Source organism: Manis javanica, chromosome 4 (genome assembly GCF_040802235.1).
Source record: "Manis javanica isolate MJ-LG chromosome 4, MJ_LKY, whole genome shotgun sequence".
NCBI lineage: Eukaryota > Metazoa > Chordata > Mammalia > Pholidota > Manidae > Manis > Manis javanica.
The window spans coordinates 107,711,054-107,738,101 of NC_133159.1; the positions used below are offsets into that span (position 1 = coordinate 107,711,054).

Genomic DNA, 27,048 nt, shown 5'->3' on the forward strand with positions numbered 1-27,048 from the left:
TACCTGCTTGGGACCCATTTTCTTCTTTTGAGACTTTTCCTACCGTTATCCAGTAGCCACCAGATCTGAACTGTGAATAACCATAAGTGTATATGTATAAGTAACATACAAATAAAATAAAGGAAAGCTTTTTTCAGTTAGGAAGAAATTAAAAAGGTGATTTTTCTACTAGGTCTCACTAAGAGGCAAAAAAGGGATAGAAGCTGACATAAAACAGTCTTCGATTCTAAATCTTGCAGATGTTTCCCAATTCTTTATTTAGTGATTTCACTTTATTTAGTGAAATGGCTGGCCAAGATGATGTTATAGGAAACTTATGGTATGGTAATTTTAAGCAGATGAGGGGTGGGATGCTGTTTTTCATCCGGAGAGCAGATTGTAAAGAATCTGTGTCCTTTGCGAAGAAAAAAACAGGAAGCATGTTCAGGAAGCTTCACCTATTTCTCTTATTTTCCTTCCAGAAAAAGAAATAACTTAAATATATATTACAGACTTAATAGGACTAAGGGGTACAGAATAGGCCTAACTTCAGGGGCCGAACGCTGACGACCCCATGAGAAGGCGAGGAAATTTTGGGTAACAAGGCAAACGAGCATTTTGCTTTGTCAGGTGTAGTGTCCGAGCCTGGGGACGGAGTGGGGGCAGGTAGGTATGGAGAGACTGTCAGCCCGGGCCAGAAAGAATGTTGCCATGGTTTCCACGCGTTTTTTTTTTCCCCCCTTGTTCAGGTCGGTTTTCTAAGCACCGCCCGGCAGATTACGTATTTCCGTTTCCGGTCGCGAGCTGCATTCCTGTCGGCTGGATTTTGAGGGCTCGGGATAAGGGGTTCGTGTTGGGCATGAGGAAAGGGAGGTCGGTGGCGCGGGAGGCAAATATTGCACTCCGTTGCCCCCTTTCCTGAACACCGAGGAAGGCCGTGTTTCCAACTCTCAACCCAAACTTTCCTCGGGCCGTGAGCGGTAATTGCGTAGGGCTCCTGCCGCACGTTCCGGCGGCTCTCCATTGCCCGACCACGTAAATCTCCGTGGCGATGTCCTGCTACCATTTATTTCTTTTCTTCCCTTTGGTAAGGTTTGTATTGGCACAGAGAACGGGGAAGGCTTGACAGCGTTTCGCATGTACTGTTAGGATATGAGGACTGCCACGTGCCCCTGTCTAGCAAGTTCCTGAGTACGTTTTATTAACAGACTCTGAATAAGCCATGCCATAGAGTGTATATTCTGTTGTGTTTCTCATTCTTATCTGGCCTCTATACTTTTCCTCCTCCTTTCTCTATAGTGCAGAGTGAAGACTTAAGTCCAAGGTCATGGCAAAACATCTGAAGTTCATTGCCAGGACTGTGATGGTACAGGACGGGAACGTGGAAGGTGCATACAGGACCCTAAACAGGTAATTTAGTGGACCAAAATCATATCTGTCTCTTGGGAAGTGTGGTAGTTATTCTCTCTTTTTCCCTGTCATAGAGTGTTCGCAATGCTAGCCCAGGTGTTCACAATTGATTGAAACTCCTCAGCCACAGTTTTTTATCTTAATAATGAGGTTCTTAAATCTAACTGTATGAAGCTTATTCATCAGCCATAATTACTTTGATGCCTGAATTCTGTCCAAGACTTTAAAAAGAGCCCAAAGGGAAAATCAAGATATAAAGTTACTAGGAAGCAGGGACATAGTACATGATAAACAAAGCAGAGGGTGGGATTGGTGTGGGACAAGACTAATGAAAAATGGTGAATTCAGATTTGGGATCTTGGGGAAGCAAACAGATGTAAAACGTAACAGTTTTAGAGGAAGGTTATAGCCCAAATAAGAAAATAAAGATGGGAATGAACTGGCTGAAATAGAGGAGCTGTACTGGAAGTTTGAATGCTAGGCTAAGAGATTTAGAATGGCTTTCATAAGAATGCCATAGCACAATACTTGATCAAGCAAGTAGTTCCTTGGGCTTCCCTTATCACCGGTTGTAAAGATTTTCATATTCTGGCATGCTTCAGTCATCATTTTCTTTCCCCAGTGTGAAGCAGAGTTTGGAGAAACAAGTGCTTGTTGAGTTGAAATAACAAAGAATTGTATGAAAGATCTTAAGAGATTATATGAGCCAACCCTCTGCTTAGAGGACAGTAAAGTGATAGCTTTATTTCACAAGTAAGGGCAGCCTAGGAAGATTAAATTGTATTTCTTGTGTCGCACAATTGCTGAACGGTGGAGAGGAGCATAAAAACAGCTTTCTAGTGCAGTGTTCTTTGCTGTATGTTACTAGATTATTTGCTAGTTTCTCTGGAAATGGAGAGATTTGTGGCACTCATTTCATAGTTATGAATCCTCACTTGATTGGGTTTAAATATTGGTGGAGTTCTTGTGGACTGAGCGGGTAAACTTGAAAGAACTGAGTTCTCAGCAGAGTTCTATGTGTGGAGGGCTAAACGGAAGACCATACTAAATGAGGACAAAGGTGCTTTCAGAAACTGTTTACTGGAGAAGCAGTTGCAGGCTCAGGATGGTCTGTATATCTTTTTTTTTTTATTATTATTATTAAGGTATCATTAATATACAATCTTTTGGTTTGGTTTTGTTTATTAAGGTATCATTGATACACACTCTTACGAAGGTTTCACATGAAAAACAATGTGGTTACTACATTTACCCATATTATCGAGTCCCCCACCCCACTGCAGTCACTGTCCATCAGTGTAGTACGATGCTACAGAGTCACTACTTGTCTTCCCTGTGCTACACTGTCTTCCCCATGATCCCCCCCACACCATATGTGCCAATCATAATACCACTGAATCCCTTTCTCCCTCCCCACCCACCCTCCCCCACCCCTTCCTTTTGGTAACCACTATCCCCTTCTTGGAGTCTGTGAGTCTGCTGCTGTTTTGTTCCTTCAGTTTTGCCTGGTTTTTATACTCCACAAATGAGGGAATTGTTTGGTACTTGTCTTTCTTCACCTGGCTTATTTCACTGAGCATAATATCTTCCAGCTCCATCCATGCTGTTGGGAATTGCAGAATTTGTTTCTTTCTTATGGTTGAGTAGTATTCCATTGTGTATATGTACCACATCTTTATCCATTCATCTATTGATGGACACTTAGGTTGCTTCCATATCTTGACTGTTGTAAATAATGCTGCTGTAAACATGGGGGTGCATATGTCTTTTTGAATCTGAGAACTTGTATTATTTGGGTAAATTCCAAAGAGTGGGATTCCCAGGTCAAATGGTATTTAGATTTTTAGTTTTTTGAGGAACCTCCATATTGCTTTCCACAATGGTTGAATTAGCTAACATTCCCACCAGCAGTGTAGGAGGGTTCCCCTTTCTCCACATCCTCACCAGCATTTGTTGTTCTTACTCTTTTCAATACTGGCCATCCTAACTGGTGTGAGGTGATATCTCATTGTGGTTTTTTATTTGCACTTCCCTGGTAATTAGTGATGTGGAGTATCTTTTCAATGTGCCTGTTGGCCATCTGAATTTCTTCTTTGGAGAATTGTTCAGGTCCTCTGCCCATTATTTAATCGGGTTATTTGGTTTTTGGGTGTTGAGGTGTGTGAGTTCTTTATATATTTTGGATGTTAACCCCTTGTCGGATACGTCATTTACAAATATATTCTCCCATACTGTAGGATGCCTTTTTGTTCTACTGATGGTGTCCTTTGCTGTACAGAAGCTTTTTAGCTTGATGTAGTCCCGTTTGTTCAGTTTTCCTTTTGTTTCCCTTGCCCGAGGAGCTGTGTTCAGGAAAAAGTTGCTCATGTTTATATTCAAGAGATTTTTGCCTATGTTTTCTTCTGAGTTTTATGGTTTCATGATTTACATTCAGATCTTTGATCCATTTTGAGTTTACTTTTGTGTATAGGGTTAGACAATAATGCAGTTTTATTCTCTTGCATATAGCTGTCCAGTTTTGCCAACACCAATTGTTGGAAGAGGCTGTCATTTTCCCATTGTATATCCATGGCTTCTTCATCATATATTAATTGACAATATATGCTTGCGTTTTTATCTGGGCTCTCTAGTCTGTTCCATTGGTCTGTGAGTCTGTTCTTGTGCCAGTACCAAATTGCCTTGATTACTGTGGCTTTGTAGTAGAGCTTGAAGTCAGCAAGTGTAATCCCCCCAGCTTTATTCTTCCTTCTCAGGATTGCTTTGGCTATTCAGGGCCTTCTGTGTTTCCATATGAAATTTAGAACTATTTGCTCTAGTTCATTGAAGAATGCTGTTGGTATTTTGATAAGGACTGCATTGAATCTGTAGATTGCTTTAGGCAGGATGGCTATTTTGACAATATTAATTCTTCCTATCCATGAGCACGGGATATGTTTCCATTTATTGGTATCTTCTTTAATTTCTCAGGTTATAGGTCTTTCACTTACTTTGTTACGTTTATTCCTAGATATTTTATTCTTTTTGATGCAATTGTGAATACAGTTCTCCTGATTTCTCTTTCTGCTAGTTCATCGTTAGTGTATAGGAATGCAGCAGATTTCTGTGTATTAATTTTGTATCCTTGCAGCTTTGCTGAATTCAGATGTTAGATCTAGTAGTTACAGAGTGGATTCTTTAGGGTTTTGTATGTACAAAATCATGTCATCTGCAAACAGTGACAGTTTAACTTCTTCCTTGCCAATCTGGATGCCTTTAATTTATTTGTGTTCTCTGATTGCCGTAGCTAGGACCTCCAGAACTATGTTGAATAGAAGTGGGTAAAGTGGGCATCCTTGTCTTGTTCCCTATCTTGAAGGAAAAGCTTTCAGCTTCTCGCTTAAGTATAATGTTGGCTGTGGGTTTGTCATACAGGGCCTTTATTATGTTGAGGTACTTGTGCTCTGTACCCTTTTTGTTAAGAGTTTTTATCATGAGTGGATTATGAATTTTGTCGAATGCTTTTTCAGCATCTAGGGAGATGGTCATGTGGTTTTTGTCCTTCCTTTTGTTGATGTGTATGATGTTGATGGATTTTCGAATATTGTACCATACTTGCATCCCTGGAATAAATCCTACTTGATCATGGTGGATGATCTTTTTGATGTATTTTTGAATTCGGTTTGCTAATATTTTGTTGAGTATTTTTACATCTCTGTTCATCAAAGATTTTGATTTGTAATTTTCTTTTTTTGTCTGATTTTGTAATTTTGCCTGATTTTGGTATTAGAGTGATGCTGGCCTCGTAGAATGTGTTTGGAAGTATTCCCTTCTCTTCTACTTTTTGGAAAACTTTAAGGAGAAGGGTATTAGGTCTTCACTAAATGTTTGATAAATTCAGCAGTGAAGCCATCTGGTCTAGGAATTTTGTTCTTAGGTAGTTTTTTGATTACCAGTTCAATTTCATTGTTGGTAATTGGCCTGTTCAGATTTCTGTTTCTTCCTGGGTCAGCCTTGGAAGGTTATATTTTTCTAGAAAGTTGTCCATTTCTTCTAGGTTATGCAGTTTGTTAGCATATAATTTTTCATAGTATTCTCTAATAATTCTATGTATTTCTGTGGTGTGTATAGTGATTTTTCCTTTTTCATTTCTGATTCTGTTTATGTACGTAGACTCTTTTTTTTCTTGATAAGTCTGGCTTGGAGTTTATCTATTTTGTTTATTTTCTCAAAGAACCAGCTCCTGCTTTTATTGATTCTATTTTTTTATTCTTCTCAATTTTATTTCTGCTCTAATCTTTATTATGTTCCTCCTCTACTGACTTTGTGTCTCATTTGTTCTTCTTTTTCTAGTTTTGTTTATTGTGAGTTTTGATTGTTCATATGGGATTATTATTCTTTCCGGAGGCAGGTCTGTATTGCAGTATACTTTCCTCTTAGCATGGATTTCGCTGCATCCCACAGTGGTCTGTATATCTGTTAAAAGGATCTGGCCTTGGGGTGGCCTAATTCCATGATTCTTTGTCTGTGCATGCCAGTCATATCCTTAGGCAGAAGCTATCTCTCTGCATTGTCACTCATATTGAAAGTAAAGATAATCGGTTAGGTACTGGGTGGTAAAATACTCTCTTTTTTTTTTTTTTTTTTTTTTTTGTACTATTACTGCTCATTCCCAACTTTCTTCTATTTCAGGCTTTCTAGTGGCATGTCTATGAGATGTTTGGGATGTCTAATGACCTTTCTCTTCCCCTATGTTGGAAGCACAAACTGAATGTCTTTACAGACTCTGTAGTGAATTAGCTGATGAGATGAAATGCTGAATTTGGAAAAAGGAAGTCTTGGAGATTACTTTGTCCTTTTTCTGACCTTTCTGTTTTATTCTTTTACAGTGTGATTTATTTTGGTGGATTTAAATGGGTCTTATAGCCAGAATGATTGAGATGCTTGTATTGAGGGATGTCAAAGGGCAGGTGTTAATTGATGGTAAAACAAATTTTAAAGCTTTGCCTTTAGATCCCCTCACCTGCCCTATTCCTAAATTGCAAGTAACACAAAAGCACAAATTTTGTCTTTAGGAAATTAGCTACTTTGACCAAGATCAAAGCAACAGTTTGTGGTGGAACATTCACTGAACCATTTCTTATAATAGTATCAAAAATCTAGCTACAACTTTAATACTTTTGACCAAAGCGGTGGCCTGAAAATTGTTTTCTCACCTAAATGGGGCAGCATAACTTCATGGTTAACAGCACAGACTCTGAAGTAGACTACCTGGCTCAGATCCTAGCTTTGCCACTTATGATCTGTTGCAAGCTACTTAATGTTTCTCTGCCTCAATTTCTTCATCTGTAAAATTGAACTAATAATAGTACCCATCTCATAAGGTTGATGTGAGGATTAAGTTAGTTAATACAATTAAATTGCTTAGAACAGTGCTTGGCACATAATAGGCATAAAGAGTTAGCTGTTATCATAATTTGAAAGTCATTTGTAAACAAGTTTTTACCTTTTTGGTTTTGCTTTATGGGTGATTGGTTTATTTATTTATTTATTTATTTTAAGAGATTGAGAGTTTGCTTTAGCTTTTTCTTTTCCTATCTTCCTTGATTATCAGATTATGCTTAAGGTGTCCTGGGGGTGAAAAAATGAGAAAATAATTAAGCTTTATTTTGTCATGAGGATCCAGTTTGCTACTGATACTGGAATGACTTTCTTACAGGGATACTTCCCAACCAAGGCTCTTTCTGTTTAGCCAATTGCCAATGTCATTCTGAAATAACATTTATTCTCTCTGCGTGCAGTGCTCCCTCATCCCCCATTTCCATTTTAAAAAAGATTTTAAACCTGGAAAACAAAATATTTCTAATTTCTTGCCTGAAGGAGTTGAACAGTCTCCATTGATGCCAGGTCTGCAGAGAGCATAAGGCTGGTTCCAGCTCCTTACAGAAAACTTCCTATTTCCTTGTCTGGGATTATTCTAATTAACCTAGAACCAAACCTCTATAATCTGCCTCTTCCAAAGCCTTATTTAACCAATACCTTTTTTTATTTAATCAACATTAGAGTTTCTCTTTTCCTGTTTTTTTCTTTTTTTGTTTTAAATCTGAAAATCCTTCCTGATCCCTGGTGTAAGTGGATGGTAGACAAGGGAAGAATAAAGAAATGGCAGAAGGTGAGGTATATTTGGATGCCTACTGTCTGTCATCTGGCCTGTCTTGGTACTATCTCAGACCTTCTTATTCTTAGGAATCTGTTTTAAAAAATCTAAATTTCTTTCTTTCCTTTCTATTTGTTAAACAGCCCCAAACTTCAAGATTGTGTTTTTATAGGTAAATAGCAGTTTATATGTCATTTTTTCCTGGGTGGAAGTGCTAATTTTAGGCAGAAACAGGAGACTGGTCTGTGTGGTCATGTGGTTTTCAGCCCTGACTGCCAGTGAGGACCACCTGGGGAACCTTTAAAAAAAACAAAACTGTTGATGCCAGGGCCCAACCTGAGACAATATCATAGTCTGGGTGGTAGCTTCTGACCAGCAGCATTAAAAAATGTCTCATGAGATTTTCATATTCAGCCAGGTTTGTAATAGGCTTCTTAAGGGTTTATATCTGGGCTCTCTAGTCTGTTCCATTGGTCTTAGGCTTTTTTATTTGTATATCCCTTGCATTTACCAAACTGTCTAGCACACAGAAAGCTCTCAATATATGTCTATTTAATGAATATCATGTTCCTTATCTTCTGCCAATCCCTTACTTTAGTGTTTGTTTAAACTTTGCACTGAAATATTCTTTGTATTATTATTTATTTTATTTTGGTATCATTAATCTACAATTACATGAGGAACACTATGTTTACTAGACTCCCCCCTTCACCAAGTCCCCCCCACATACCCCATTAGTCACTGTCCATCAGCATAGTGAGATGCTGTAAAATCACTACTTGTCTTCTCTGTGTTGCACAGCCCTCCCCGTGCCCACCCCCCACACATTATACATGCTAATCATAAGGCCCCCTTTCTTCTTCATCCCCCCCTTCTCCCTTCCTTCCCACCCATCCTCCTCAGTCCCTTTCCCTTTGGTAACTGTTAGTCCATTCTTGGGTTCTGTGATTCTGCTGCTGTTTTGTTCCTTCAGTTTTTCCTTTGTTTTTATACTCCACAGATGAGTGAAATCATTTGTTACTTGTCTTTCATCACCTGGTTTATTTCAGAGCATAATACCCTCTAGCTCCATCCATGTTGTTGGAAATGGTAGGATTTGTTTTCTTCTTATGGCTGAATAATATTCCATTGTGTATATGTACCACATCTTCTTTATCCATTCATCTGCTGATGGACACTTAGGTTGTTTCCATTTCTTGGCTATTGTAAATAGTGCTGTGATAAAACTGTCTTTTTCAAATTGGGCTGCTGCATTCTTAGGGTAAATTCCTAGAAGTGGGATTCCTGGGTCAAATGGTATGTCTATTTTGAGCTTTTTGAGGAACCTCCATACTGCTTTCCACAATGGTTGAACTAATTTACATTCCCTCCAACAGTGTAGGAGCGTTCCCCTTTCTCCACAACCTCACCAACATTTGTTGTTGTTTGTCTTTTGGATGGCAGCGATCCTTACTGGTGTGAGATGATATCTCATTGTGGTTTTAATTTGCATTTCTCTGATGACTAGCGATGTGGAGCATCTTCTCATGTGTCTGTTGGCCAGCACTGAAATATTCTTACTACCATAAGAAAGTGAAGGATCTAGAGGGGTCCTGCCACTGTAAACAAATGAATTTCTTTGAAGTCTCTCTTTTTTAAAATTAAAATTATAGGTGATTTTTTTTTTCTTAATTTGTTGCTATTACATCTGTTTTGGTGCTAGCAACACTGTCTCCTGCCATCACCAAGTTAAAATTGTTGCCCCAAGCAGATACATCAAATTTATCCAGAGACTTTGTCTATGGATAGCACCTTTGTCACTCTGTCAAGTATCCTAGTTAAGAAACATGGCATTTTTTTCTTCATTTCAAAGATGAGAACATCAATGTAGAACTACGTTTTGGAGAAAAACAATTTACGTTGCTTAAGAAGAAAATAATATAATCAGAAAGTAGAATGATTAGACCAAAAAATAAAGAGATTCAGGTCCCAGAGACTGAGGGCCTGGGGTATGATAATCTCTTCTAGGCTTTCTTATGAATTTGGAAGATTTCAACTTTGTGGCTGGGATTATCCAGAAAAGCAGTGCAAGAATATTATGGCTGTGGCTCTTATAATCTTTGGGGATGATACTTATTATGTCAGTTTAGATTCACTCTTTAGAAAGCTACATTTCTATTCCTTTTATCTTGGAGTGATAGATATCCCACATATATTTCCTCAGGGAAAAAGAGGTGAACAAATATTTTGCTCTTAGAATAATTTTCTAAGCAAGGACTGGTAAGCATGACAGTATGAGCAGGCTTGTTCTGGAGTGTCCCAGTCTTGTCTGTCAAACACAGTGTTTTCTGATAACACTTTTCTTCTTTTTCTCTGCTTTTCCAATAATCTCTCTGGCCACCTTTTCGGTATCTCTCTCTTACATCCCAAGTTTCTCTTTATCTCTCTCAGCTTTCTGATATTGGTAGTTTAAAAATATGTTCTGTGTTCTAATTGCAGCAGTAGGTAGAAGAGTGGATGAGAGGAAAGGAAGGTTAAAGCTTTATTTAGCATGTTTGGAGCACAGAAATAGTCTTACAAAGGAAATAGCCTATGTGTCTGCCCAGTGAGACCACCACAAAATGCTGCTTATATAACCAAGGGCTCTCATTGGTGTCCTGGAATAAGATGGGGAGTGGGGGTTGCTAGGAGGCCCTGCATGATTGGGTGGCCCCCAAGCAAGTAAAGGCAAGAACACTGGAGGCATGTGTGGCTGACCCCTTGTATTCTGGCAACGAAGTTTCTAGGCTCATTGAGTCCTTGTACATTAGTCCTGATGTAGGCTAGTTACACCAACATGTGTGTCATCCCCAACCTTCTGCAGGCAAGACAGCTTTTTCCTTTTACATAATCTGTTGAATTTCACTAAAACTGGCAGCTGATTTCTTCTTCAACGTTAGGTTGCCAGGCACCTGACCTCCAGGCTGATCTGTTTCCTCTAAAACTCCTGGCCTGCTAGTCCTTGAACTATCCTTGAAATTGTATGGAAATTCCATCCTCGGTAACACCCTCTACTTCATGAGTTCTACATAAAGCTTTTCCTGCATCCTTTTTATTCGTTCTACAAAGCTTTTCCTGCATCCTTTTTATTAGAAATGCGTTGAGTAGATGCCTCTACTTGTAGGGACTCTCGAGCATTTGAACATAGTTTGTCCTTTTTTTAGGATAACTAGAAAGTGCAGGGTAAGGGAGGGAATCCTTAGATGGTATCTTGGAATTTATCTGGTCTGTGTTTTGGAAGTAGTTAGAACCAGGGAAGTTCATTCAGCATTTACCATCTTTATGTTGGGGGACACCAATCTTTTCAGTCTTTCCCCTCCTCCACTCTTACATTCTTTTGTCGCTTTTTTCTTGTTTTGCTTTTTTGCCTGACCACACAGGCATTTAGTTGGTAAGACGATCACTTCTGTTTCAGAATCTTTTTGAAACTCCAATAAGATGCCTGAGTACGTATCTAAACTCTCTCCTCTTTTTGCCATGTTCTTTCATCCTACTTTTAAACTGTCTTTGTCATTCTAATAGATAATCTTCCTAGTTAAAGTTATACCCAGGGTCTCTGTTTTTTTATAGTATCTTCTCAAATCCAGTCTCCTTCTCCTTTTTTTTTTTTTTTTTTACATGGGGAAAATTACTTAATTTAATAACATGTATGATAAACTGCAACATTTCTGATTGAAATATAAGATAACTAGTTTTTTTTTCTTTTTGAGAGGGCATCTCTCATATTTATTGATCAAATGGTTCTTAACAACAATAAAATTCTGTATAGGGGAGTCAATGCTCAATGCACAATCATTAATCCATCTCAAGCCTAGTTCTCTTCAGTCTCCAATCTTCTGAAGCATAACGCACAAGTTCTTACATGGTGAACGAATTCTTACATAGTGAATAAGTTCTTACATGGTGAACAGTACAAGGGCAGTCATCACAGAAACTTTCAGTTTTGATCATGCATTATGAACTATAAACAATCAGGTCAAATATGAATATTCGTTTGATTTTTATACTTGATTTATATGTGGATCCCACATTTCTCCCTTTATTATTATTATTATTTTTATTTTTAATAAAATGCTGAAGTGGTAGGTAGATGCAAGATAAAGGTAGAAAACATAGTTTAGTGTTGTAAGAGAGCAATTGTAGATGATCATGTGTGTGCCTGTAGACTATGTGTTAATCTGAGCTAGACAAGGGCAATAAAACATCCACAGATGCAGAAGATTTCTCTCAAAACAGGGGGGGTGAGGTTCTAAGCTTCACCACTGTTGATCCCCAATTTCTCACCTGATGGCCCCCCTGCGACTGTGCCTGTCTTAGGTTGTTCCTCCCTTGAGGAATCTTACCCGTCTCTGGCTAACCAGTCATCTTCCGGGACCATACAGGGAGATGTAAAGTTGGTAAGTGAGAGAGAAGCCGTATTCTTTGAAAAGGTTAGCTTTTTACTTCTTTGCAGATTTATGCCCTGTGGCTTCTATGCCCAGCATTTGTCTTGAGGTATCTTTACCACCTGGAGGAATTATGATACTCGGTAAATTCGATATGAGGCACGAATTCTATTTAAGGGTTGTAATTAGGAAGGAAGAAGAAAAGCTATAGAGGTAGCAGATGGAAGAAAACATGGGAGGATTGATTATTTCTTTGACATATCTTCTTGTAGAGTACCTTAAGCATGTATAGGTTTTAAACTACTAACTAAATTGCGCACACATATTAACATAATAGGAATACAGTTACATAAACAAAGCAGATCTATAATTACCAGCCATCTCCAGTGAAGCCAAGAAAACCAGTTAGGCACCCTAGGCATTTGTGAAAATTTGTCTATGATATGATAGATATTGTCCAACTGTACTTGAACAGTCTGAGAGAAATCAGACAAATTAAAGCAACCCATTTCTGGGAACTGTTCACATCCCATATGTTCTTTTAACCATAGATAGTCTGTAGTCGTAAGATTTTGGAGTGCTACAACTTGCACTTCTCCTAATTCTTGGTTGAGTTCCAACAGTATAGATCCAGTCAAATTTGTTGTTTTACTGTATGCACAGGCCAGCTTAAATATCTCCTCCTTCATTCCAATGGCAAGTCCAGGAAACGGTGGGTTGGATGCAGCTACAACTGCAGCATCGCCTGGATCTTTGTGGAGGTTTTTTGATGATCATCTTCTGGTAGGAGTCTTCCAGAGAGTGCTGATGTTGGAAGTTCTTCTTCATATCGAATCTTAGTTCATTTTCTGGGTAGCCAAATTAGACTTTGATCTTCTGTATAACAACAAACAGACCCTTTGCCCACACTTTGATATGCCCTTTATACCATGGTGTAGAACTCATTGGAGGTCACCACACACGAACTGTTTTTTTTTTATTAAGAGAAAGGAATATTATCAGAAAAGTGTACCTCCATAGCCGATCATCTGACATCCTTTAAGTGATCAAAATTAAGGTTATTTAAAGCATGCGTTAATCTTTAATTTACCATTAGTTTTATCCTATCAAGGAGTAATCCCCCTTTTCTTTCTTTCTTTTTTTTTTTTAATCTTTAATCTACACTTACATGAAGAATACTATGTTTACTAGGCTCTCCCCTATACCAGGTCCCCCCTATAAACCACATTACAGTCACTGTCCATCAGAATAGCAAAATGTTGTAGAATCACTACTAGTCCTCTCTGTGTTGTACAGCCCTCCCCTTTCTCCCTCCCCACTCTATGCATGCTAATCTTAATACCCCCTTTCTTCTTCCCCAGCCTATCCCTCCCTGCCCACCCATCCTCCCCAGTCCCTTTCCCTTTGGTACCTGTTAGTCCATTTTTGGGTTCTGTAATTCCGCTGCTGTTTTGTTCCTTCAGTTTTTCCTTTGTTCTTATACTCCTCAGATGAGTGAAATCATTTGGTATTTCTCTTTCTCCGCTTGGCTTATTTCACTGAGCATAATACCCTCCAGCTCCATCCATGTTGGTGCAAATGGTAGGATTTTCCCTCTTATGGCTGAGTAGTATTCCATTGTGTATATGTACCACATCTTCTTTATCCATTCATCTACCGATGGACATTTAGGTTGCTTCCAATTCTTGCCTATTGTAAATAGTGCTGCAATAAACATAGGGGTGCATCTGTCTTTCTCAAACTTGATTGCTGCATTCTTAGGGTAAATTCCTAGGAGTGGAATTCCTGAGTCGAATGGTAGGTCTGTTTTGAGCATTTTGATGAACCTCCATACTGCTTTCCACAATGGTTGAACTAATATACATTCCCACCAGCAGTGTAGGAGGGTTCCCCTTTCTCCACAGCCTCACCAACATTTCTTGTTGTTTGTCTTTTGGATGGCAGCCATCCTTACTGGTGTGAGGTGATACCTCATTGTAGTTTTAATTTGCATTTCTCTGATAATTAGCGATGTGGAGCATCTTTTCATGTGTCTGTTGGCCATCTGTATTTTGTTTTGTCTGTTCAGTTCCTCTGCCCATTTTTTAATTGGGTTATTTGTTTTTTGTTTGTTGAGGTGTGTGAGCTCTTTATATATTCTGACGTCAAACCTTTATCGGATCTGTCATTTTCAAATATATTCTCCCATACTGTAGGGTTCCTTTTTGTTCTTTTGATGGTGTCTTTTGCTGTACAGAAGCTTTTCAGCTTAATATAGTCCCACTTGTTCATTTTTGCTGTTGTTTTCCTTGCCCGGGGAGATATGTTCAAGAAGAGGTCACTCATGTTGATGTCTAAGAGGTTTTTGCCTATGTTTTTTTCCAAGAGTTTAATGGTTTCATGACTTACATTCAGTTCTTTGATCCATTTTGAATTTACTTTTGTGTATGGGGTTAGACAGTGGTCCAGTTTCATTCTCCTACATGTAGCTGTCCAGTTTTGCCAGCACCATCTGTTGAAGAGACTGTCATTTCACCATTGTATGTCCATGGCTCCTTTATCAAATATTAATTGACCATATATGTTTGGGTTAATTTCTGGAGTCTCTAATCTGTTCCAGTGGTCTGTGGCTCTGTTCTTATGCCAGTACCAAATTGTCTTGATTACTATGGCTTTGTAGTAGAGCTTGAAGTTGGGGAGTGAGATCCCCCCTACTTTATTCTTCTTTTTCAGGATTGCTTTGGCTATTCGGGGTCTTTGGTGTTTCCGTATGAATTTTTGAATTATTTGCTCCAGTTCATCGAAGAATGTTCCTGGTAATTTGAGAGGGATTGCATCAAATCTGTTTATTGCTTTAGGCAGGATGGCCATTTTGATGATATTAATTCTTCCTAGCCATGAGCATGGGATGAGTTTCCATTTGTTAGTGTCCCCTTTAATTTCTCTTAACAGTGACTTGTAGTTTTCAGGGTATAGTCTTTCACTTCTTTGGTTAGGTTTATTCCTAGGTATTTTATTCTTTTTGATGCAATTGTGAATGGAATTGTTTTCCTGATTTCTCTTTCTATTGGTTCATTGTTAGTGTATAGGAAAGTTACAGATTTCTGTGTGTTAATTTTGTATCCTGCAACTTTGCTGTATTCCAATATCAGTTCTAGTAGTTTTGGAGTGGAGTCTTTAGGGTTTTTTATGTACAATATCATATCATCTGCAAATAGTGACAGTTTAACTTCTTCTTTACCAATATGGATTCCTTGTATTTCTTTGTTTTGTCTGATTGCCGTGGCTAGGATCTCCAAATAACAGTGGGGAGAGTGGGCATCCCTGTCTAGTTCCCGATCTCAGAGGAAATGCTTTCAGCTTCTCGCTGTTCAGTATAATGCTGGCTGTGGGTTTATCATATATGACCTTTATTATGTTGAGGTACTTGCCCAGTATACCCATTTTGCTGAGAGTTTTTGTCATGAATGGATGTTGAATTTTGTCAAATGCTTTTTCAGCATCGATGGAGATGATCATGTGGTTTTTGTCTTTCTTTTTGTTGATGTGGTGGATGATGTTGATGGATTTTCGAATGTTGTACCATCCTTGCATCCCTGGGATGAATCCCACTTGGTCATGGTGTATGATCCTTTTGATATACTGTTAAATTCTGTTTGCTAATATTTTATTGAGTAGTTTTGCATCTACATTCATCAGGGATATTGGTCTGTAATTTTCTTTTTTGGTTGGGTCTTTGCCTGGTTTTGGTATTAGGGTGATGTTGGCTTCATAGAATGAGTCTGGGAGTATTCCCTCTTCTATTTTTTGGAACACTTTAAGGAGAATGGGTATTATGTCTTCTCTGTGTGTCTGATAAATTTCTGAGGTAAATCCGTCCGGCCCCGGGGTTTTGTTCTTGAGTAGTTTTTTGATTACCATTTCAATTCCTTTGCTCGTAGTTGGTTTGTTTAACTTTTGTGTTTCTTCCTTGGTCAGTCTTGGGAGGTTGTATTTTTCTAGGAAGTTGTCCATTTCTTCTAGGTTTTCCAGCTTGTTGGCATATAGGTTTTCATAGTAGTCCTTAATAATTCTTTGTATTTCTGTGGAGTCTGTCGTGATTATTCTGTTCTCATTTCTGATTCTGTTGATTTGTGTTGATTCTCTTTTTCTGTTAATAAGTTTGGCTAGAGGCTTATCTATTTTGTTTATTTTCTCAAAGAACCAGCTCTTGGTTTCGTTGATTTTTGCTATTTTATTCTTCTCAATTTTGTTTATTTCTTCTCTGATCTTTATTATGACCCTCCTTCTGCTGACTTTAGGCCTCATTTGTTCTTCTTTTTCCAGTTTCAATAATTGTGATGTTAGACTATTCATTTGGGATTGTTCTTCCCTCTTCAAGTGTGCCTGGATCGCTATATACTTTCCTCTTAAGACTGTTTTCGCTGCGTCCCACAGAAGTTGGGGCTTTGTATTGTTGTCATTTGTTTCTATATATTCCTTGATCTCTATTTTGATTTGTTCATTGATCCATTGATTATTTAGAAGCATGTTGTTAAGCCTCCATGTGTTTGTGAGCCTTTTTGCTTTCTTTGTAGAATTTATTTCTAGTTTTATACCTTTGTGGTCTGAAAAATTGGTTGGTAGAATTTCAATATTGTGGAATTTACTGAGGCTCTTTTTGTGAGCTAGTATGTGGTCTATTCTGGAGAGAGAATGTTCCATGTGCACTTGAGAAGAATGTATATCCTGTTGCTTTTGGATGTAGAGTTCTATAGATGTCTATTAGGTCCATCTATTCTAGTGCATTGTTCAGTGCCTGTGTGTCCTTAGTTATTTTCTGCCCGGTGGATCTATCCTTTGGGGCGAGTGGTGTGTTGAAGTCTCCTAAAATGAATGCATTGCAGTCTGTTTCCCTCTTTAGTTCTGTTAGTATTTGTTTCACATATGCTGGTGCTCCTGTGTTGGGTGCACATATATTTAGAATGGTTATATCCTCTTGTTGGATTGATCCCTTTATCATTATGTAGTGTCCTTCTTTATCTCTTGTTACTTTCTTTGTTTTGAAGTCTATTTTGTCTGATATTAGTACTGCAACCCCTGCTTTCTTCTCACTGTTGTTTGCCTGAAATATGTTTTTCCATCCTTTGACTTTATTCTGTGCCTGTCTTTGGGCTTGAGGTGAGTTTCTTGTAAGCAGCATATAGATGGGTCTTGCTTTTTTATCCATTCTATTACTCTGTGTCTTTTGATTGGTGCATTCAGTCCATTTACATTTAGGGTGACTATTGAAAGATATGTACTTATTGCCATTGCAGGCTTTAGATTCGTGGTTACCAAAAGTTTAAAGTTATCTTCTTTAGTATGTTACTGCCTAACTTAGCTCGCTTATTGAGCTGTTATATACACTGTCTGGAGATTCTTTTCTTCTCTCCCTTCTTATTTCTCCTCCTCCATTCTTCATATGTTGTGTGTTTTGTTCTGTGCTCTTTTTAGGAGTGCTCCCATCTAGAGCAGTCACTGTAAGATGCCCTGTAGAGGTGGTTTGTGGGAAGCAAATTCCCTCAGCTTTTTCTTGTCTGGGAATTGTTTAATCCCGCCATCATATTTAAATGATAGTCATGCTGGATACAGTATCCTTGGTTCAAGGCCCTTCTGTTTCATTGCATTAAATATATCATGCCATTCTCTTCTGGCCTGTAGGGTTTCTGTTGAGAAGTCTAATGTTAGCCTGATGGGTTTTTCTTTATAGGTGACCTTTTTCTCTCTAGCTGCCTTTAAAATCCTTCTCCTTTTTATATTATATAATTAATCTTATTCTTTCAGTGATTTCTTTGTTTTTTCTCTAATATAAACTAGTCTCTAATGGACTAGTCTGTAGGTCAGAAAGCGAGCTTCTTAAATGGCAGTAAGCAAGCTTCCATCTTGGCTTCCATCTCTTAATTGTTATTGAGGAGCTCGGCCAAGCCCTATTCCTCTGTATCTCCTTTGTCCATGGGCACTGCAATAATTTGTCTTTGAACCTTGGGTGGTTTTTGTTTGATAAGCAGAATATTATTATGGAGCACCCCACTGAAGACCTGAATTCTACTTATAGCTCCGTTTTGTGATCTTGGGTGGGACAGTCTGATTATTTCATAATCTTAAAAAATGACATTACCTGCTTAAACAGTTTCATAGGATTGTCATTAGGATCATGGGTGTGAAAATGCTATCTAAATTCTAATGTGCTGTCTTAGTAAAGGTAATATTCTTGAGGCTTCTGAGCTAATATTCCCAAGAACTGTGTCAGTCATGAAGTCTGTTAGTTCCTTGAACTATGGACATTTGTAGGTCACCTAGAAGACTCATTTTTGTTACACATTTACTGATGATATGCGTTTTACCAAGCTTTTCATTAAATGCAAAAACAAAGACCTCATCTCTAACTTAGTACACAATCCAGTAAGGGAGAGTAAAAGAAAAAACCAAAACATTAAATATAATACTGTCTGAATAACATTTTAAAAGAGACATTGACATGGTGCAATGGTGCTGGTTCTCCTGGACTTGCAGTGGCAACATCACCTGGGAGCTTGTTAAAAAATGCAGTCTTGGGTCCCCACTACACCTATAGAATCAGAATCTGGAGGTGGCACAGCAGTTGTGTATAACAAGTGTTCTAAGCCACTGCTGCATGCTACAGTTTGAGAACCACTGTGCTTTGGGAACAGGGAAGGAGTGATAATTTAACTGGACTGGTTTACAGATGTGGTAACCATTGATTTGGGCTTTTGAAGAATAAATAGGATTTCATAAATCCTAAAGAAGAAAAGAATGATTTTCCAAGTAAAGAGAAAATCATGAGCAAAGGTAGAAAAAATAGATATGTAGTATGTTTGGAGAACTACATCTGTTCAGTGTGACTAGGGCATAGGCTTTATAGGGCAAGTTATTAAAGCTAGAGAGGGCGAAGCTCAATTGTTTAGGTCTTTGAGCTTAGACTAGTGGTTCCCGAATTTATATGCACATTGGAATCACCTGGAGAACTTAAAAATCCCTTACCACGGCCCTCCCTTCTTGTGACTTAATTGGTCTGGAGTATGGCCTAGGGTTTGGAATTTTTTAATTCACAGGTAATTCCGATGTGCAGAAAAGTCTGGGAACCACTAACTTAGACTATTCTGTATATTGGGAAGATTTTTTAGCATCAGAGTTACATGATCCTATTTATGTCTTAGGACAATAATTAGTGTAGGGAGGAAGAATGGAAATAGGACAGTGTACTTAACCTTCCCAGTTCAAATAAGTTGTCCTTTAGGAAGCCTTTATAACTACCTTTTCATCCTCAAGTCCAAATTAAATGTCTTTCCTTTGTGCTTCTATGACACTGTTTCCCTAATCTTTGCACCTATCACTGTATTGTATTTTTGTATAATTATCTTCTTTACTCAACTGCAAACATAGGGAACCATGTCTAAGTTTGTTTTTAATCCTCACCACTTAGCACAGTGTCTGGTACAGAGTTGAGAATCCACAAATACTTATTTGAGTAAATGACCAATTGGAAGATTATTTCAGTAGTCCAGGTACAAGTTGTTAATGACCTTTATTAGAGCTGTGGCCATATGAAAGAAAAGATCTAAGAACTTTTTCATATAGGATATGGTAACTGTGGATCTATGAAGTAAATGAGAAGGCCTAATGCCAGAGTGTGCTGAGATTTTTAGCTTGAGTAACTAGTGCTGCCATTAACAGAATATAGAGGAGTAAGAACAGATTTTAGGAGGCAATAAATTTGTTTTTTACAGGTTTTGAGGCAATTGGAAATATCAGTTTGGTTCTAAGACTGGGGCCAGAAATAAAGATTTAGGAGTCAACAGTGTCTGGGTCAGTTCTCAATTTGAATCTATGTTAGAATTATCTTGGAGTCTTTTAAAACATTTCCAGTGCATAGCCCCACTCTACCAATTAAATTAGAATCTCTTAGGAATAGGGCCTAGGCATGAGTACCTTTTAAAAACCCTTTAAAAGAGAATTCTGTTGTGTATCAGAGTTGATGCTCACTCATAAGGGTTAGGGAAATCCTAATAGAAATAGAAAGAAGGTTTACAGTCAGAATCTAGAGGGATACCAACATTTAAAGGTAGATTGAGGAAGAAAGTCAACAAGTAAGACCCTTTGTGGGCCAGGATACTGGGTATTTTGGTCTTTGGTGCCCTGTTTCTCTACTGTAAGACTCTAGTTTTGGATCCACATGACTTCTGGGCATGCCTATATTTCCAACAGAAACTGAATTATCTGCTTCTCCCACTTCTGGGAGTTTGCAGCAGTTCCCTTACTTCCCATCATCCCAGACAAATAGGATTCTCTACTAGCCTACAAATCATTCTTGACATTAAATAGCAGAAGCCTGAGAGAGGATCCCATAGGATAAATGTTCCCATGTCTATTCACATTTGTAATTTACCCAAAGCTCAAATCTTCTCAAGTTCATGTCCAATCTATTGTTGTTATCTTGGGCTTTGTGGTATAACATAAAAGTAATAACTAGGGTTTCCTGCTGGGCTAGAGTAGCTGGTAGTTTCTCTTATTGTTTCCTTTTTCTTCTGTCCCCTTTCTTCCAGTTATAGTAGCCATGTCTCAACTTCCTTATCTCCAGTTGTGTTTGTGACTTACTTTTTACATGTAATAAAAGGACAGGGTAAGCAGGAATGGGGCCATGTAAACAGTGCCAGGAATGGAGGGTGGCAGCAGGTGCCTGTAGACCTTCTCAGAATCAACTAATGATGGTTGAGCGAGAGAGACAAATCACAGGTTGGAGCCTAAGGATTAGTTATAAGTAAGCCCCAGTGTCTTCTTGGTTCAGTGAGACCAAAGAGGGGAGTTTGAGGTAGGTGTGTTATAAATCCAACAAGATAACTGCATTGCAAGGAATTGGATGGACAGGAAAAAGATAGATTGAGCCCATTTTTATGGACACTTAAAGATTAATAAAACATGGTTTCTGCCTTCAGGAATTTTCAGTCTAATGAGGGAGATGTTTGTATAAATAACTAACAGAATGACAGAATGAAATAATTGCTGAATAGGACATACAATGTAAATGATTTTCTCTTAGAAGATAAGAAAATTTTGAGGAGAGGTAGCATCTGGATTTGGCATCGAAAAGAGGAAAATTTGTCAGAAAGTTGGCAACTGGAATTTGAGGGCAGCATTCTACGCTGAGGAAGCAGCATGAGTTAAGACTTGGTATTAGAATGTGTTCAGAGAGTAGTCAGCAAAGTAATGTAGTTGGAGCATGTAGTACATGGAAAAACAATGGGTGAGGCTGTTGTTTTAAGTCCCATTTGTATTACTGGTGTGATTAGGGTCTCTTCTTTGCCTGTATGAATTAGGCCCAGAGATTTCTCAGACTTGTAAGCTTCATTCAGCTGTGTCAGTTTTTAAAACAGAAGGGGTGGAACTACATTTCCCAGTAAGTACTGAGTAGGAATCACTCCTGGTGATTTTTTTCCCTATTACAAATGACTCACCCCACTGGTAGGTTCTGAAATGCACTGAGAATCACTATCACAGAGAGGTGCTGTTCTTGTGTGATTGTGTCATAAGACCCTCAGTGTGCTGTGGGAGAAACAGAGGCTGAGAACATGATCTGACTATAAACTCCCTAAGGGCAAGGATTATGTAATTAATTGCTTTTTTTATTCCTCACATACTCCTATTTGGAGCCTTTCTAAATAGGCAGTTCATACTATACTGCCACCATTTTACATCATAATTTTTACACACACCAGTTTGGTCATTTGACTTCTGGCCTTCTGTGATACTGGAAAAGACTTCTAATGACCCAAACTTCTAACTTCATTGCCTGCCTTTGCCTTTATACAGAATCCTCACCATGGATGGGCTCATTGAGGACATTAAGCGACGGCGGTACTATGAGAAGCCTTGTCGCCAGCGACAAAGGGAAAGCTATGAAATCTGTCAGCGAATCTACAGTATGGAAATGGCTCGCAAGATCAACTTCTTGATGCGAAAGAATCGTGCAGATCCATGGCAGGGCTGCTGAGGCCTGTGGATAATAGGCCCAGTATGAAACCTATCTAGTTGTTGTGTGTATACTTCTTTTCTTTCCCCAACCCCATTTTCTCTTCCCTGTCTTACAAAACTCAATCACGTATATGCAAAAAGACCAGCAAATATAGAAATAATCCCACTAGTCAGCAATGGACCCTCTCTTTTATTAAGTGAAAGAAAAGGTGAGTTAGAAAGTAGTCTAGGAGTAAAATGTTGGTTGCAAGGTTTGGTTGGGAGGGAGGAATGGGGAATTATTGTTTAATAGACAAAGAGCTACAGTTTGGCAAGATGAAAAAGCTCTGGAGATGGATGGTGGTGTTGGTTGCACAACAATGTGAATGTACTTAATGCTGCTGAACTATACACTTAAATGGTTAAAATGGTAAATTTTATGTTACATATATTTTACTATAATAAACTTTTTAAAAAGTCTAGGAGAGGGAGAAAATTTTCTGAAATGAAGTGGAATGTATTCACCATATCCTACACAATTTTTATGAAATTCAAAGCAATATCTTATTACGGGATAAGCACCTGTTATTCTCTTTTCTTAAATTAAGGTATCATTTATATACACTCTTGTGAAGGTTTCACGTGAAAAACATTGTGGTTACTACATTCACCCATATTATCAAGTCCCCCTCCCAACCCCACCGCAGTCACTGACCATCAGCGTAGTAAGATGCCACAGAGTCACTACTTGTCTTCTCTGCTCTAAGCACCTGTTAACTCTTTACTGAACTTCCCTGCTCCCCCAGCTGTTAAGTAAAAGAAGGAGAGGAAGCATATAATGTATGTGAAATTCTGCTTCTGAAACACCCATTAACCAAAGTAGAGTGCTGGAATCCTTGCCAAAAGGAATCTTTAAGACAAATCTAACATCCTTTAGTTTTCCTTAAAAGATGCTGATGAAGGGATGGAGAAGAAAAGAAGTAAAGCAGTAGATGGGTGGTAGAAAAGAGGGAATGGAGAAGAGCTGAGAGATTAAGGCACAGAGCCAGAAACCCCCACAGAGACAGGCTGTTCACAGTAAGATGCCACAGAGTCACTACTTGAAGGTGTGGTCTTCAAATCAGCATCAACCTCACCTGAGGAACTGTTCAAAATGTAAATTCTGGGACCATACTTTAGGCCATCTTAATTGGCAGTTGGGGTTGGAACCCAGTAATCTACTTTAACAAGTCCTGCAGGTGATTGTTTTGTGTGGTAGTTTGAGAAACACTGCCCTATAGTACTTAAGAGATTCCAGATGGAGGTCTCCACTACCACCCTACCTCCTCTCAACAGGCACTCCTGGGAATAACTCTTGACATCTGGGGGCATCTGACCACTTCAGGAAGGTCAGCTGCTGTACTTCCTTTCCTGCTATTTCCTCTGACCCTGGTCACCTGACAGCCATGCTACTAGTAAAAAGAGAGTAGGTGCCAATCCCTGAAGGAGAACACAGGGTAGGCAGAAGCTGTTAGCTGCCTCTTCTCACCCAGGCTGCAACCCTCAGCATGGTGTTCAAAAAGAACGTAAACAGCCAACTCCTAAGCCCCCTACCTCGTCAGATAGCTAGTGTTCAAATTTGTCACCCTGTGGTAGGGTAGCATGGCTTCAGATTTCTTCTACCATTGATATCTTTTCAGTATCTTTTCTCCCTTTCACAATGACCATGCTTAACGAGTAAGCAGGTCTGCAAGAATATGTGCTGGAACCACTGTTCCTTGCCTTACCGGGTTTGATTATCTTAATAAGACCCATGGTGAACACAGCATATTATAGGGTACTGCAAAGAAATAGCTTAGAAGTAAAAGATCTGGTCCTTGTCCTCTGAAAACTTAAATAATAGTTGGAGAAATTTTATGTATATACTGTTCAATTTTGTTACTTTGCACAACATTTTAACAGGTTAACAGGTTAGACATTGATACTTCTATCCCCTTTTAATCTCTGAATTTGGTTTTTAATGTGTCACATAAATCATTCTGAGCCATGGCATGGTGTCATATCTTGACAATTGCTGTTGCTAAAGAATGAAGGCCTTTGCCAAAATGGCAGGGGTATGTTTGTGATAGCAGAACCAGGGCTGTTACTTGGCAGTATTCCTCTGAGTCTAAATTGTTTTAAACTGCTTCTGAGTATCCTCCAAAATACTGAGGGTGGCTGAGATCTGGAATTCACTTCATCTCTGAGATTATCCCCTGCTATCTTAGTCTCTAGTCCTGACCATTGTCCATGTCCCCCACAGCAGTGAACAATGATAGAATTTAGCAGATAGCCAGTTGAGAGGGCTCATGTAAAAGAAGTAACTGGCTGGTTACCTGAAGTTCCAATCAGCTTGTGCTGTCATGGCAGAGAAAGACCTATTCCCTGCTCTGGGAAGCTAGAAGATAACCTCATGGTTGTACAATGAGTAGGGACTGCCGTAATCCTTGTATCCTGGGGTTCAGGAGAGGGTTGGTTTGGTATTTACCCAGTTACAGGGAGATAGATGCAATGCCTCCTACCCTGATCTCAGGCACCTGTGACATCTTTCAGCCATCCACTGGATTGCTGCTGGCAGGGCCTGTTCAGATTGTAATTTAAGAATCTTACGATGTTTAGTACTCTGGAAACAGGTACCCCTTTAAAATTGGGACTCTGTTTTTGATATTGTACTTTAAAGTTTTCAGAAGTGACTAAATGTAAACAAAATGAAAGTAATTTCAAATGTAAGTACAAAATGAAAACTTGTATGCTAGGTGAAAAAACTAAGGAATAGTAAGTCACTCTGTACTGACAAGGTGCAGTAATGGAGTGATGTATTAAACGTAGGCAATTGAAGGGAAAGGAAATCGGCACTTCCATTATGTGCCTGCTACCTTACATACAGTTTTTTACTTAGTCAAACAGATCTGGATTCAATCATGATTTTCACGTTATTTAACAAACTCTAGTCTTCCCTGTAAATGAGGATAATTGTATCTACAGATTTGTGGTAAGGATTAGATGAGATAATGCATGTCAAGTACTTAGCATAGTGTCTGGCACATAGAACTTAAATGTTAATAACAATAATTTCCCAGTTTTGCCAGTCAGAAACGTGATCATTCCTCTTCCTCACTAACCCATCGCCTGCATCCATGCTACAACTCTAGTCCCAGCTACCATCATAACTCTGGGATTACTACAACAGCCATTTAACTATCTCCTTGTGTCAGTTGTTGCCCAGCCTGCAGTCCCTTCACACTTTAGCCAGAATGATTGTCCTCAATTGCAACCTTGATCCTTCACTTGTATCACCTTACACTGATAATTGGTTTTCATTGCTTTCAAGATAAAAGTTCAAACTACTTAGGGCATTCAAGGCCTTTTGTGATTGAATCCTGCTTCTCTAGCCATCTGTCTCCTCAGATGCACTTCTGGATGACACAACATGATGTGTTCTCTTCCCCTTACCTGTATTCCAGCTCTTAGGATATTCTCTGAAATGCTTTCCCTTATTCCTTGGCCAGTTTCCCTTTTATTCTCCTTTCTTGTGTCTTGAGTTTACCTTTATAAGTTTATTTTTATAATATGTTGTGATTTATTATTTATTTGTCTTTCTCCCTCTGTTAGATTTTCAGTTACTTCGAGGTTGGGTCTTTGTCTTTATACCAGTATAGTCCCAATGCCTTGAACAATGCCCAGCATTTAAATGCTCAATGATTATTTCTTGAAGAAATATATGACAGTAGCAATATATGACATACATTTACAATGTGCCAGGCACTGTATTAAATTTTTTTTTAAGGCTCAGCCCAGGAGAACATGAGGTCACCACATCAATTGGGAACTAAACTTTTTGTGTGTGATAAAATAACACATAACAAAGCTGACCATTTTAACCATTTTTAAGTGTATAATTCAGTGGCATTAAGTACATACACAATGTTGTGTGACTATCACAACCATTCATTCCTAAAACTTTTTCATCACCTGAAGCTAACTATAATCATTAAACATTAATTCCCTACCCCTCCTCTCTGCAGCCCCTGGTAGCTTCTGTTCTACTTTCTCTCTCTCTGTATTCTGGATACCTCATGTATGTGGAGTAATATAGTAACTGCCCTTTTGTGTTTGGCTTATTTCATTTAGCCTATTTTTGAGGTCTGTCCATGTTGTAGCATTGTTACATGTGTCAGAAATTCATTCCTTTAGATGGATGCGGTAATACATGTATATACCACATTTTGTTTATACATTTATCTACCAGTGGACACATTGCTTCTACCTTTTAGCCATCGTAAATAATGCTGCTATGAAAATGGATGTACAAGTATCTCTTTGAGACCCTAATTTCAATTCATTTACGTATGGTCCCAGAGAAGAATTGCTGGATCATATGGTATTCCTTTTTTTAATTTTTTGAGAAACCACCCTACTGTTTTCCATAGCAGCTGCACCATTGCACTAACAGTGCACAGGATTCCAGTTTCTCCACATCCTCACCAACATTTGTTATTTTCTGGGGTTTTGTGATGGTAGCCATCCTAATGCATGTGAGGTTGTATCTCTTTGTGGTTTTGATTCGCATTTTGCCTGATGACTGAGGATGTTGAACATCTTTTCATGTATTTATTGGCCACTTGTATATCTTCTTTGGAGAAATGTATATTCAAGTCCTTTGCACATTTGAGTTGGGGTTTTTTGTTGTTGAGTTATAGAAGTCCTTTATATATTCTGGGTATTAATCCCTTATCAGACATATGACTTACAAGTATTTTTTCCCATTTCTCCCATTCTGTGGATTGTTTTTTCACTCTTGCTAGTGTCCTTAGGTGCACAAAAGTTTTTAATTTTGATGAAGTCCAGTTTATCTATTTTTTTCTTTTGTTGCTTGTGTTTCTGGTGTCATGTCCAATAAATCATTGCCAAATTCAATGTCATGAAGATTTTCCCGTGTTTTCTTCTAAGAACTTTTTAGTTTTTGTTTCAAAGAAGGTCTTTAGGTCTTTGATCCATTTGGCATCAATTTTTGTATGTGATATGAAGGAGTGCAACCTCATTCTTTTGCATGTGGATATCCAATTTTCTTTGCACCATTTGTTGAAGAGATTATCCTTTCCTCATTGAATGGTCTTGGTACCCTTGTCAAAAATC

At 38.5% G+C, this 27,048-nt stretch overlaps 1 protein-coding gene across 7 annotated transcripts; it reads left to right on the forward strand.

The window, feature by feature from the left end:
• The first annotated feature begins 734 nt into the window (after positions 1 to 734).
• On the forward strand, positions 735 to 26,834 carry MRPS21 (mitochondrial ribosomal protein S21). 7 transcript variants are annotated; one of them, XM_037024898.2, is made up of 4 exons: positions 773 to 959; positions 1,072 to 1,170; positions 1,279 to 1,389; positions 21,754 to 26,834. In XM_037024898.2, exons 3-4 carry the CDS (start codon positions 1,307 to 1,309, stop codon positions 21,932 to 21,934), a joined length of 264 nt encoding a protein of 87 aa, XP_036880793.1. In that variant the 5' UTR covers positions 773 to 959; positions 1,072 to 1,170; positions 1,279 to 1,306; the 3' UTR covers positions 21,935 to 26,834. The 7 variants fall into 7 exon arrangements, with proteins under 7 accessions (XP_036880791.1, XP_036880797.1, XP_036880794.1 ...); XM_037024901.2 differs by having other exon boundaries at positions 807 to 825; XM_037024896.2 differs by lacking the exon at positions 1,072 to 1,170 and having other exon boundaries at positions 735 to 825.
• Positions 26,835 to 27,048: the final 214 nt, after the last annotated feature.